Consider the following 14,341-nt stretch of genomic DNA (forward strand, 5'->3'; position numbering starts at 1 on the left):
ATGTGGAAATTTCTTTGGATTTACAAACTATGGAGGCAGCCTAGCTACAGGTGAATTGCAACAGTGTTCACAGCAGCAGAGGCATCTTGTTAGCACCTGACTTGATTTTGGCATCTCAAGATCATGTGGCCATAAGATGGGTAGCATAACAGACTCTCGTCACTTGATTGTATAATCTGAATGCTTTACTCACTATTTTTGTACGAATTGTTCATTCCACAATGAACGGCATGTGCTTGTGGACTTCATTTTTGAGCATCTGCGTGACTGATTACATTAGTGCATTTACTATAATTTGCTATGCCACTGGGCTGTCTTGGTGCGCTAATTTACATTATGGCAGTATTCAGGTAACATAAATTGTGACCAAAGCATTCAGTTCACTTTCATTTGATGCTTCTTTTTAGTAACTGCACTTTTTTTAAAAAAAAAACTTGTTTCCAGTTATTTTTATATACACATATCAACCAGAACATTAGGACCACCTACCTAATAGCTGGTATATCCATCTTTGGCATGGAAGCACTTTGGTCTTGGTAGGGGGCTGGAGGGATTTGGCACTAAAAACACGCACGCACGTGCGTGCGAAGCAATGAGCTCTGATGCCATGTTCAATTGCATCCCAGATGTGTTCGATCAGATTCAGTGGTCTGCAACCACTGTATGATACTCCTTGCCCACCATGGTGCCTTGTACAAGCTCCACTGGACCTATGAATTTTCACATGAATGTTCCCCAGAGCATAATGGAGCTGCTGCCAGCTTGTCTCAATTCCGCAGTGCAGGTGTCGAGGAGTGGTACCCTGGAAGAGGACGGATTTGAGCCTTCCCATCAGCCTGATGGAGGAGGTATCAGGATTCATCAGACCATACAACACTCTGCCACTGCACCAACATCCAGTGCTGATTGTCACATTCCCGTTTCAGTCATAGTTGTTGAGGTCATAATTTTAACATTGGCACATGCTTGATTCATCGGCTATGGAGGCCCATCGTTAGAAGTGTTCAGTGCACTTTCTGTTCACGAACTTGTACTCTGCCCAGCATTAAAGTCTGATGTTAGTTCTGCCACAGTTTGCTGCCTGTTTTGTTTTACCAGTCAGCCCAGCTTACGATATCAGGCATCTGTCATGAGGGGTAGTCACTGAAGCCCATGATACCTAGACATGATTTGACTTTCACTGCAGCCCTCTCGAACACCCAACACCCAATAAGTCATGCAGTTTCCAAAATGCTCTTGCCGAGCCTGTGGGACATCACAATCTGCCCGCGGCCAAACTTGTATAGATTGTGTCTCTTCACCATTCTACAGGTGGACAGCATGTTCACTGACACTATGTGCACCATGCGTGTGTCTTATCAGTTATTCTTTTCCAAGGGATCCTGCTATTGCCTGGATGGGATTGTATCGATAGTAGGTTTGGTGGTCATAATATTCTGGCTGATCATTGTATGTGCTGCGAATACATAGAAAGAAAGATGGTTTATGATTTAGCTACAATATAGCTGGTTAGCTACTGGAAGCAGTTAATTCCATAAATCATCTGGAAGTAGGCATTAGTAGATATTTAAAATGGAATGACCATATAAAATTAATCGTTGGTAAAGCAGATGCCAGACTGAGATTCATTGGAAGAATTGTAAGAAAATGCAGTCCGAAAACAGTGGAAGTAGGTTACAGTGCACTTGTTCGCCCACTGCTTGAATACTGCTCAGCAGTGTTGGATCCATACCAGATAGGGTTGATGGAAGATATAGAGAAGGTCAAACAGAGAACAGCGCGCTTCGTTACAGGATCATTTAATAATCGCAAAAGTGTTACGGAGATGAAATATAAACTCCAGTGGAAGACTCTGCAAGAGAGACGCTCAGTAGCTCGGTACGGGCTTTTGTTGAAGTTTGGAGAACATACCTTCACCAAGGAGTCAAGCAGTATATTGCTCCCTCCTACGTACATCTCACGAAGAGACCATGAGGATAAAATTGGAGAGTATAGAGCCCACACAGAGTCATACCAACAATCTTTCTTTCCACGAACAATAAGAGACTGGAATAGAAGGGAGAACCGATACAGGTACTCAAGGTACCCTCCGCCACACACGGTAAGGTGGCTTGCGGAGTATGGATGTGGATGTAGATGTGTCCTGCCATCTGTGAGTTGTTGCACATTGACCTCAAACATAGGTTGTGACCACCATGTAGAAGTAGAAATTTTGAAGGAAAGAGGCACAGGCTAGTGAGTTTTCATACCTCGAGTCATGCGTGTCCCCAACAATTTAACATTTTGCTTCAAATATGTTCAATTACTGTTGAGCATCTGTTATTCCGTGATATAAACAGTGCACAAGGCCAGATGCTGCATGTTGATGGCATGGACCTTAGTGAAAATTGATTTGCACATGGCCAGCACTAGTGGCTCTCTCCCACATTAGTGAAGCAAATGAGCTCTTTGTTCATGTCCCCAATATTACTGCTTCAAAAATTGTATACATTGAAACTTCATAATGCAAAAATAAATTCCAGCATACAGAGTCTCGGGCACAGCTGTAAATAAATAACTGGCCAGTCGTAGGTTTCTCAGCCAGTTATTATTTCAATGTGTAACACTTGGTAGTTACAGGAATGCAAAGCCTGAAAATCTTTACATAAAATGATAGTTGCTTTGGAATTCATGCAATTTGTATGTTCATTCCTTTCATTCTTACATATTTCAAACTTACCTTTGAAATAATTTTTGTGTTTGTTTTTTAGGCAGCATTTCAGAAACTATAACAGATGAGGTCACACAGAGGCTTTTTGGTCCTGATGTGGTTGTGGCGGAGATCGTTCATCCTGGAGGTTCATGTGTTCAGATGAGAATGGCGGATATTCCTGTTGCAGAGAAGCTGGAAAAATTCGTCGAAGATGTTAAGTTAGTATCTAGTCCATTTGTCATGGGAAGCCACTAAACAGATTTTTCAGATGTGGCTTTATTGAATAAATTGACAGTACGATGCTTTGAAGTGTTTCTAAGACTTCAATTTTTTTTATTTGCTTTTTAATTACCCTGTGATGTGTTATGTATTGTAAACATACAGTCTTAACCCTTCCAGATTCGGTATTTATCCATTAACGGCATACTCGCAGCAGAAACCACCACCACCTCGACAGAGAGCCATATCACCTGAAATGGCAGATTCTGTGAAATCTGTTACACCTGAGCCTGTGGATGTAGAAACACGCAGGGTTGTAAACATGATGTGCAACGTGAAGCCTAAAGAGGAGAGCTGCAGTGAACTACTGGTTTGTACATTGAAATTTATGTATTTCCATTTGCTTGACATGAAGAAAGAGATTCCAAATAGCTGACTTAATAATTAAACATACAAATTAATTAGTAAATTATGCATTGCAAAGCTCAGTGAGCCATTTCTCAATAAAGCATATCTGAAATATTTTCAGATGACAATTCTGCTGCGGATGGACGACAAGATGAACCGCCAACTTACGTGTTCCGTGACAGAAATAGATACGTCACTGCTCCTTGCACAAGAACTAGTTCACTTTGGATTTATCAACGAAGTATGACGCTAATTTAGTTTAAAATAAGATAGTATTAATTTTTGAATTACCAGTAAGTACAATACTTACAGTATTTGTGACAGATGAGGTGTTTCCACTGAACAGCCACTGAAACAGTAAAAGGTTGCTACGTTACTTTTAAAGGGTTGTAATATTAAAAAGAGAAACAGAGTGATTGCTGTTACTACCAGTAGCTTGCATACTTTGTGGGAATTTAATCACCTGAAGATTGCAGCTGCAGCCTGAATAGTCTTGGTTCTGGTTTGGTAGTTAGTCACGCGTGTAAGAATGTAAGATCCAACCTATTTAACCTTGGGCTGACATAAATAATTCATGAAAAACAATGGCCTGTCTTTAATTATTGTGGATGGAAGAGCTGTGGGATGCACCCTGAATTGGAAGTGGATGAGGCATGGATGAATATCATTTATGGAGTCCTGAATATAATTACTGGTAAAGTGATCATTTATTGACTTCGATGATTAAATAAACACACTTGTGAATATAATGAAGTGTGGCAGTTGCTGGTGCTTGATATATATTAAGTTCCGTGCTTGGTAAATTTTAAATCTTAGCTCCGAGTCCGCTGCTAAATTCATGGTTTATGGAATGCAAATAATTGAAGGATGGGTTAACCATACGCACAATTAACACCCACACGCAGTGTGAGCTTTACACAGATGAGGAAAGAAAAGAAAAGAAAAGAAAAGAAAAGAAAAGAAAAGAACAAACACACTCCAGTGGCTAGTGAAGAGATGCTGCTCCTTGAATTTTAACAAGCAGAATGAATAGGTAAAGTTACTCTTGGAATACATGAAATGAAGATCAAAACACAAGTTGAAAAACACATTTAATAGAAATGCAGAGGGTAATAAGAAAATTAGGGAAGCTACTGCACAAATGGCTCGTAAACCAGAACACAATCACGTGGTGGTAACTAAACTAAATTAATTACTGAACAAATAAGTATGTCAATATAAATAGATTACAATTCCACTGAATTTGTCACAGAGGTAACAGGATGTGAAAGCTGAAGGCTCTTAAACATGAACAATAACAAGTGATGGTAATGAACTAAGCAAATACCTAACAATGGAAGGAACAGAATGAAATGGACTGAAAAATCATTGGCAAAATCAGTGGTGTGATATGATGTGTACACACACTTGCAGTTAGAAAAATGAGAAGCTGATTGAGAACTGTTACCCATTCAGTACACCTCCATGTATTAAAGTGACTACTTGAATCAACCAATAGCATGTGAAATTGACTAAATTTCAAAATATTCAATAATTGCAGTATTAAAACACAACTTGTCACACAAGCTAATAAAGTTACAAGAGAAAAGTGTTAGGGTTTCAATAGGCTGAAAAATAAACAAAATCAAACATTAACCAAACTATCAAGGAGAAGCTCTTCCAAGCAGCAGGTCTTGCCAAATTCCCAGCGAACAGTGATGAGTTCCCATCGTTAAATCGGGGCTTACCCTTATAATGGAAGTGACAAGACAATAAGTGTACTGTATTGTGTCAACCTATACAAAAGATCTGACCATGACAAACAGAAATCTCTTTACTAGCCACCAGGCTTCTATAGGGTGAGTCAGTGTTACCTTAAATTTTTGACTTGGGTGAGTCAATGTTGCCCGACATTTTTGACTTGAGTAGTGGCAGATGAGTCAGTGTAGTGGAGGGGTTTACTTGGATCATTGTTTCCCCTGTAACAGCAGTTTGGTTACAGTGGAAAGGTGGATTGCACAACACAACACAACACACACACACACACACACACACACACACACACACACACACGACTGCAGTCTCGGGCAACTGAAACCACATTGTGAGCAACAGCACCAGTGTGTGATGGAAGTGGCGACTGGGTGGGGTTAAGGAGGAGGGTGCGGCAGGGAGGGGGAGGGATGGTAGGGTAGGAGTGTCTGACAGTGAACTACTGCTGGTTAGGAGGAGTACAGGGGAGGGACGGGGGTAGTGGAAAAAGAGAGAAGTAAAAAGACTGGATGCAATGGTGGAGGACAGTGACTAACGAAGGTTGAGGCCAGGAGGGTTATGAGAACATAGGATGTATTGCAGGGAAGTTCCCACCTGCGCAATTCAGAAAAGTTAGGATTGGTGGGAAGGATGCATTAGCAAATGCTGTGAAGCAGACATTGAAATGAAGGATATCATGTTTGGCGCATGTTCAGCAAGAGGGTGGTCCACTTGTTTCTTGGCCACTGTTTGTCGGCCATTCATGCAGATGGACAGCTTGTTGATTGTCATGCCCACATAGAATGCAGCACAGTGGTTGCAGCTTAGCTTGTAGATCACATGACTGTTTTCACTTGTAGCCCTGCCTTTGATGGGACAGGTAACATTTGTGACCTGACTGGAGCAGGTGGTAGTGGGAGGATGTATGTGACAAGTCTTGCATCTAGGTCTTCTACAGGGGTATGAGCCATGAGGTAAAGAGTTGGGCGCAGGGGTTGTGTAGGGGTGGATGAGTATATTGTGTAGGTACGGTGGATGGCGGAATACCGCAGTGGAAGGGATGGGAAGGGCAGTGAGCACTGCATTTCCATTGTAGGGACGAGGAGAAGGAGATGGGCCCTACAGTGGAAACACTTCTTTGCCACCAACCCTATCAATCAGATTGAACCAAAGACCAATGTTGAACACTGCTTAACTTAGTTCGCTTCTCCATCCAACCGTAATTCACTCACACTGCCCCAAAATCACCCGCTGTTAACTTTCCAGGATTTCTTAACTTTCAACTTTGCCTCACCACCGTTCTCCAAATCCCTCAACATCCAAACTAACCTTACATCCGCAGAAAGAAGAGCAGTGCACCATCCTGAAACTGATCCTTATCTTAAAATCGTACCTCCAGACAAAGGCTCCCCCTGTTGTTATCAACTGAAAGGATTACCTGGCAGAAGGACTTTACCAGCTGTCAGATTCTTCCACCTACAAATCTTGCCACAGTGAATCCATTCCAGAAATCCAGTAGGATCTCCAGTCAATCCTCAAATCCTTAGTCCAATCCCAGAAACTTTCCCCAGAGTCCATCTCTCTACTTACCCCCACCTCTCCTCGCACTCTTACTTTCTACGTGCTTCCTAAAGTCATAACCTAACCACCCAGGACACCACTTTGTGGCCAGTTACTGTGCCCCACTGAGAGAATCTCTGCTCTGGTAGAATAAAACACCTGCAGGCCATAACCCGGAACTTACCCTCTTATACATCCCTAAAGCCCATAGCCTTCTTGCTCTTCAACACTACCTTTCCCCATGCAAGACGGATTCCAAACCAACAACCTCCTTCCTAGTCACCATGGCCAACTACATCCTCTCCCACAATTACTTCTCCTTTCAAGGCATTACGTACAAACAAATCTGGGGTACAGTTATGGGCAACCGCATGGCACCCTCCTATGCCAACCTATTCATAGGCCATCTAGAGGAATCATTCCTAAACACCCAGAATCCTAAACCTCTCACCTGCTTCAGATTAATTGATGACATCTTTGCTATCTGGATCGATGGTGAGGACAACCTATTCACATTCCTCCTGAACCTCAACTACTTTTCTCCCATTTTCTTCACCTTGCCCTATTGAACTCAAAAAGCTATATCCCTAGATGTTGAGCTCCACCTCAAAGATGGCTACATCAGTACCTCTGTCCATATCAGACCTACTAACCACAAGCAATACCTCCACTTCGACAGCTGCCACCCATTCCACACCAAGAAGTCCCTTCCGTACAGCCTAGCCACCCATGGTCATTGCATCTGCAGTGACTAGCAGTCCCTCTCAATATATGCTGTGGGTCTCACTGAAGCTTTCACAGACTGTAATTAGCCTTCCAACCTTGTCCAAAAACAAATCTCGCGTGCCCTATCTTCCCAGTCTCCCACCACTTTCCAAAGTCCCACCATCTGGCCATAGAGGAGCATTTCCCTCGTAACTCAGTACCACCCAGGACTGGAGCAACTGAACTACATTCTCTGCTACTGTTTCGACTATCTCTCATTGTGCCCTGAAATGAGAAATGTCCTACCGACTATCCTTTCCACCCTTCCCACAGTGGTATTACACTGTCCACCAAACCTACACAATATACTCGTCCATCCTTCCACAACCCCAATTCCCAACCCCTTACCTCATGGCTCATACCACTCTAATAGACCTAGATGATAGGCCTGTCCCATACAACCTCCCTCCACCACCTACTCTTGGTCAGGTCACTAACATCACGTATCTCATCAAAGGCAGGGCTACCTGTGAAATCAGTCAGTGATCTAAAGGCTAAGCTGCAACCACTGTGTCACATTCTAATGTGGACATGAGAACCAACAAGCTGTATATCCCCAAGAATAACCACTGACAAATTGTGGCCAAGAATTAAGTGGACCATCCTGTTGCTGAGCACACCGCCAAACATGACAGCCTTAATTTCAATGACTGCTTCACAGCCTGTGCCATATGGATCCTTCCCACCAACACCAGCTTTTTTGAACTGCGCTGATAGGAACTTCCCTTTCAATACATCCTACAGTCTCGTAACACTCTTGGCCTCAGCCTTCGTTAGTCACTGTCCTCACCCATCCAGCCCCTTCCTTGTTCCAGCACCACACAGCAATCATTCCACCACCACGTCCTGTCTTTTTACTTCTCCCCTTTCCTGCAACCCTCCCCTCCCCCCTCTGTCCTGCCCTCAGTCTAATCTATAGCACTTCACTGTCTGCCACCATACCCTACTATCCCTCTCCCTCCCATCCCCAGCCTCCTCCTTACTCCCACTAAGTTGCTGCTCCCAACATGCATTGGTGCTGCTGCTTGCAGTGTGGTTTCAGTTGTTGAGACTGCAGTCTTGGTGTGTGTGTGTGTGTGTGTGTGTGTGTGTGTGTTGTATTTTGACGAAGGCCTTGCTGGCTGCTAGCTTTATTTGTGACAGTCTTTTTGTTGTACGTATCTGTGACTCATCATCTCCGCTATATGGTGAGTAGCAACTTCCCTTTTCATAATTAAATTTGTTTAAGATTTTATTTCCTGTTTTATTGTGATAGCATTATGAATGTTCTGTCATTTGATTTGATTTCTATTTTTAGATGGATATGCTGAGACCAAATATTCTGAGCTGTTTTCTGTAGTGAATTAACTTGCTGTTGGGTTACTAAGTGTAACTGAAGAGGAGAGCATGGTCATTGTTGAATTTCAGACAGTTAAATTTATATTGTGTTTGGGCATTACATTTTTGTGATAACCTTACACCATTCTCACATTATGCAGGGTGTTACAAAACTATTTAACCAAATTAATACAGGATGTAGAGAACATCAAAACAAATGTACTTAGCTATGGTACATAAGGCACCTGTCAACAGTTTATGATGCTAGGGATGATTTACACACCAGATAGTTCAGCATGCTATTTATAGAAGTGGCATGCAGAGTAACTTCCTGAATGCATGACCATTGGCATGTTCATGTGCAGTACTTTGTCGTACCATTGACTGTCATGTCCACAGACTTCCGCCATGTCTACTATGGTACCAGCAGTGACGGTAGATCTAGCAGCAATGTCTTCCTCTGATTCCACAGTGGCTTCACAAACCAGCTGCTTCACATGCCCTCCGAGGAAGAAATCTGAGCTCTTTAGGTCAGATGACCTGGGTGGCCAGACCAAAGGGCCATCTTGGCCAATCCATCGGTTCCTATAGGTGGCTTTCAGAAGATTACTCACAGCAATAATGAGATGGGCTGGCGCTCATTGTACTAAAAGTATAGCCTTTGTGTAATATTCAGAGGTAATCCTCCAGTATTTCTGGCGACAAAATGTTCCACAAAGATGCGATATCTCTGTCCATTGAGCGGGAGTGGAAGAATGTCTAGACCTATCACCAAGAATGCTGGCCCACAGCTTAACATCGAGCCACAGTTGATGAGCAAGAGGTCAAGTGCCTTGTGGATCACATGTGCCCAAACATGTGTTTGTGGATATTGAATCAGTCTTCTTGAGTAAACAAAACCTTGTTGGTGTACAGTACCTCGAATAGAAATAAAAGGTGCAGGGCAGTCTCTGTCTCTTGTAAAAACCATTGTGTGAACTGCACACTTTGGGGAAATCTTTAGGTACTAATGCTGCCACATAGTGAAGATGCTGGTCATGTAACAAATTTCACACAAGGCTATGTCTGATACCAATGGTGTGTGCAGTACATCATGTACTTGTAGATGGAGTGTCTTGGACATGTTGCAGAATTTCGTCTCCTATTTCAGGAGTTCAAACTGTTTGGTTTTGACTTGTATCATCCATACTTGTGCAGGAAGTGCTATTTGATGTTGTGGAACATATCAGTATGGAAAGCTCTTTTGATACTCTCTCACTGCAGCTCGTGCATTTCTGTTCAGACTGGTATACTAGACGCATGTCAAGATTTCAGCATACATAAACTGCTCCATGTTCACTGCTGTTGTCACTAGACTGTAATGATTGCGACCGGATAGGCTTGTTTACAAAGAAGTCACCGTTATAGTTCCAAGACGGTGATGCTTGCAAATGAATCTTGTGTGTTTCCAAGCATACATTAGAGCCAACAATCTGTACGGTACACATTCCCAGTCGGAGACACAGAGCAGCACAACTAACAAAATGTTCTCAATATTACAAGATGGCTTTGGACACCATATGTTCCATATCAAAATATATTTATTTTGATGTTATGAAAAGGAAAGGTTCTACTCACCATATAGCAGAGATGCTGAGTCGTAGATAGGCACAACGAAAAGACACTCACAATATAAGCTTTTGGCCAACAAGGCCTTTGTTGAAAACACACACCTTAGAGGTGGGTGACATGGAAGTGCCACTGGGGAGCATGCAAGGAAGAGACAGAGAGAGGGTAGGGCAGCTAGGTGCAGTTGAGAGGTTAGATGGTGGGCCGGGGACAGGCGGGAAGGCGGGGATGGAAAAGGAGAGAAGTGAAAAGACTGGGTATTTGATGGAACGAGGGCTGTGTAGTGCAGGGATGGGAACAGGGAAGGGGCTGGATGGGTGAGAAAAACAACTAATGAAGATTGACACTCCTGCCCTCTTCCCATTCAATCATTACAGAGCCCTCATTCAACCAATGCACCCATTCTTTTTACTTCCCTGCTTACCGCCCCCCGCCACCTCTCCCCTGCCCTCCGTCTAACCTCCTGACTGCACCTCCTCTCTCCACCTCATCCTTGTGTGCTCCCCAGCAACAATTGGCTGTCCCTCACCTTTACCCTGCCACAAAGGCGTTGTTGACCGAAAGCTTATATTGTGACTGTGTTTGTTATGCCTATCTGTGACTCGGCATCTACTTTATAAGGTGCGCAGCAGCGTTCCTTTTCATAATATTGTTACATTTGTTTTGGTGTTCTCTACATTGTGTATTACAGACTTAGCCATTTTGGAAATGCTTCCACCCTAGGCCAGAAAGCCAATGATTGTCCTTTTGGACGTCAGATAAAGTGCTCCTTTTCCACATTACGGCAATGACTACACTGTTTTTCGCATCCCTGCGATGTGCTTTATATACCCTTAACTGCTAATGTTGTCACCTGCTGTCTCCGAGTGGTTATTGCATGTTTACGTCGAATATAGGTGATGGTCACATTGTGACTGGACCGGGTTTTTCTATTTCTCTTACACAGTAAAACTACAAACATACTTTGTTTTTTTGGAGCTAAAGATAGTATCCAATAGGAACAGTGGAAGTTATATCGTTGCTGGCTCCTGCTGTAAGCCAGCCACTCTCACAGAATGTAATTACTGCCCAAAATCTACCACAGCTGTGAATCAAACAAGGGCTGTCATTCTACCACAGAGCCACGTGGCCGAGCCACATGACCTGTCAAAATAACCACTTGCTTCAGGATATTAAAAATGCTAGGGAAACTTCAAAATCTATCTTCTTGAGAATTTTTTGGTGTTGTATTGATCAACTTGGGTGGCTGGATATTAGGTTTCTGAACTTCACATACCACAAGTAAAAAAAAAAAAAAACAAAAATCCGATGCCGTTTGGTCTCCTTGCCTCGTAAGTGTCACTGTGCGATGTGTAGTGGTTACAGCTCTGCAGTCTCTGCTTGTATGTATTGGAAGCAATTAAGGAGATTCAAATTGTATGTTGGATTGGAATCACACCTTTTGGTGAAGAAGAAGAGACCTTCCGGCAGAATTGAAGCTGCGAGGACAGGTCATGAGCCATCTCTGGTTAGCTCGGTTATGCATGTCAAAGACAACATTGTGGGTTTGAGGCATGGGCCACCAGAGCTTTAATCCATGAGAAAGTTTCAAATCTGTGCAGACTCTGCTGCAGAGAGGTAGATTCACTCTCGAAGGAGATTTTTAGAGCACTACGTCCCTTCTTCATGGAAATCCACATGCCATGCCTAAAAATAACTATCGGTATTACATTATTTCCCTGTCTTTCTTGTCAGCCATCTAACTTGTCTGGAGAATGGCTTGGTGTGAATTTGTCAATCACATCTTTCCAGCAACCAGTGTTGTTGATTTGTATATTCGTAGGAAAGCTGCATGGAGGGAGATCCTGAGAAACTTACAAGATTTCATGCCATGAGAATTACAGGCTGTGGTGGTAACAAGATGGGCTTCCACACTACCATGTTTCAGTCACATTAATGTGACCACCGCCTTTGTTAGACATCAGAGTGCAATAACCACATACAGGTGACAGGTCGCAGCAACTAGCAATGGAGTGTATAAGTGTGTCTGAGGACATAGGAAACTGTGCAGTCATCCTCATATTGTGGAAACCTAGCAATTTATCTGACATCCGAAAGGACTTAATCATTGGCTTTTGGGCTAATGGTGGAAGCTTTACTGAAACTGGTAAGGTTGTAAACTGTTTGCATCCTGCATATATGTGCCATCCTGGTTTGATGAGGAACACATCAGAAATTTTCTCTTTGAACTACATCTTAGAATTTTGTGTTACTGAAGATGAGTGTTTTTCAATTTGAGTAGTTCGGGATGGAGTCCAAAATTCTCAAGATTTTTCAGTATTAAAGGTGTATGAACAGTCGCATGCGTTCTAAATCTGCAGAAGTTATTCCAAGAGACTAGCTTTGTGTTGCAATATGCCACTGCTAATTTTAAAGTTCTGCACAGCTTCACCAGGGTATGCCACTTGCCTAATTCTCACTCTAGTTCTTGTGAAATTCTACCATATAATATTTTGGAGAAAATAATATATGTGCTGTGTGTGTGTGTGTGTGTGTGTGTGTGTGTGTGAGAGAGAGAGAGAGAGAGAGATATTTCTGCAGTTATTTCAACTGATTTTGTGTCATTCTGTGGAGAGGGTGAGTGTTCCATTGTTTGGGAAATTTTTCTGTTATTGAAGAAGCTTTTAGAGTCACACATAGGGAAATTCAGAACTTTCACTGGCACATTTCTAAGTTTCTGGGAAATCATGGCTTTCTTCATGTGCTTTGCAACATTTCAGCTTCTACAGTCCTGATACCACTGCTTACACCACTTGGGGGGGATTAAGAGAGATAAAGAGGGGAGGGTTGTGTGCACGTATTTGGTCTTGGGGTGTTTGTGTTAATTTTTAAAAGTTTCCAGCATTCTTCACAGTTCAGAAGTTTGTTGAATAGTTTTGATGCAATTTCAGCAGTTCTCTTGTGTCTCTTTTTTTGTCAGTGTTAATGCCGAGACAGCTGTATGTTTGCAGTTTCCTTCCAAAAGTTTTACAATAGTCTTATGAATTGGTTTTGTGGTAGATGCTTGGATCTTCCTATTATTGCCTCATAACTTGCCAAATAATTTAGTTGAATTTTTTGTAATGTTTTGGTGTTAGTTGAATTTTTTCTCAGTTTAAATTTAAACCATGCCTGATGTCTGTTTTCATGACACTCTTTTTTCATATTTGAGGTCTACCAGAAATAAATCTTATGTGGATTTAAGGGGACTACATATTCAGCTTGGTGTTCAGCAGTTTCTATCATTCCTTCTAAAATCTGTTTGTGATGGTTTGTGTGATTTCTTGATAAGTCATTCTGATAGATTGTTCTCTCTCACTCACACACACACACACACACACACACACACAGAGCGTTAATGTTTCTTTTGATTTGAACTATTCAGTGGTTTGAATCTGTGTCTGTTCTTCATTGTACATTTATCTGTGATATGTTTTTCCACATATAAGCGATCCAGCTGCCATTCTCCTTTACCTACAGTCAGTATGGATTTAAGTTTGTTTCATCTCCTGTTGAGGTATGTCGATTTGTAGGTGATGATGTACTGTCCAAAGAGTTGCATGTGTCTTGCCGTTCCTATTGGTATGTTTCTATGGAGCCCATTTCTGGGTTGTATCTTTTCTTCTCATTTGTGCATTGATCTCATTTTGTTGTTTATTTTCTTTGCATTGGCTATTTTCTGCTGTTGGCGATTGCAAAACTTTCTTTTTTGGTCTTCTTTAGATTTTTTTGGTCAGTCAGAATGTGGGCATTTATGACGACATAACTTTTGTATGCTGTTTTTTGATTGAAATTGTGATTCTTGGTGTGAGAGCTTGGAAGTCTTTTACAGGATATCTTATTTCTACATTTACTCTAAACTGTGTTCCAAATTAAGGACTTTATTTTATTTATTTGTTTATCGTTATTCACCCAAGGATCATATCATGATAAGGATTTGTCAGGATCATACAGTGCCAATCAGTAGGACAAGATATAACACACAGCGCACATAACGTGCTTTAAGAGTATAGGATAGGTAGT

The 14,341-nt window shown here is 42.1% G+C and overlaps 1 protein-coding gene across 3 annotated transcripts in view; it reads left to right on the forward strand.

The window, feature by feature from the left end:
• Nucleotides 1-14,341, forward strand: part of LOC126196712 (nuclear receptor-binding protein homolog) — a 452,035-nt gene that overhangs the window by 409,450 nt on the left and 28,244 nt on the right. For all 3 annotated transcript variants that reach the window (XM_049934586.1, XM_049934587.1, XM_049934588.1), the window contains 3 exons: nt 2,751-2,910; nt 3,092-3,281; nt 3,441-3,560. In XM_049934586.1, coding sequence (XP_049790543.1) covers nt 2,751-2,910; nt 3,092-3,281; nt 3,441-3,560 — 470 coding nt within the window. The remainder of the gene's footprint in view (nt 1-2,750; nt 2,911-3,091; nt 3,282-3,440; nt 3,561-14,341) is intronic.

This window comes from Schistocerca nitens, chromosome 1 (assembly GCF_023898315.1).
Source record: "Schistocerca nitens isolate TAMUIC-IGC-003100 chromosome 1, iqSchNite1.1, whole genome shotgun sequence".
Classification (NCBI taxonomy): domain Eukaryota; kingdom Metazoa; phylum Arthropoda; class Insecta; order Orthoptera; family Acrididae; genus Schistocerca; species Schistocerca nitens.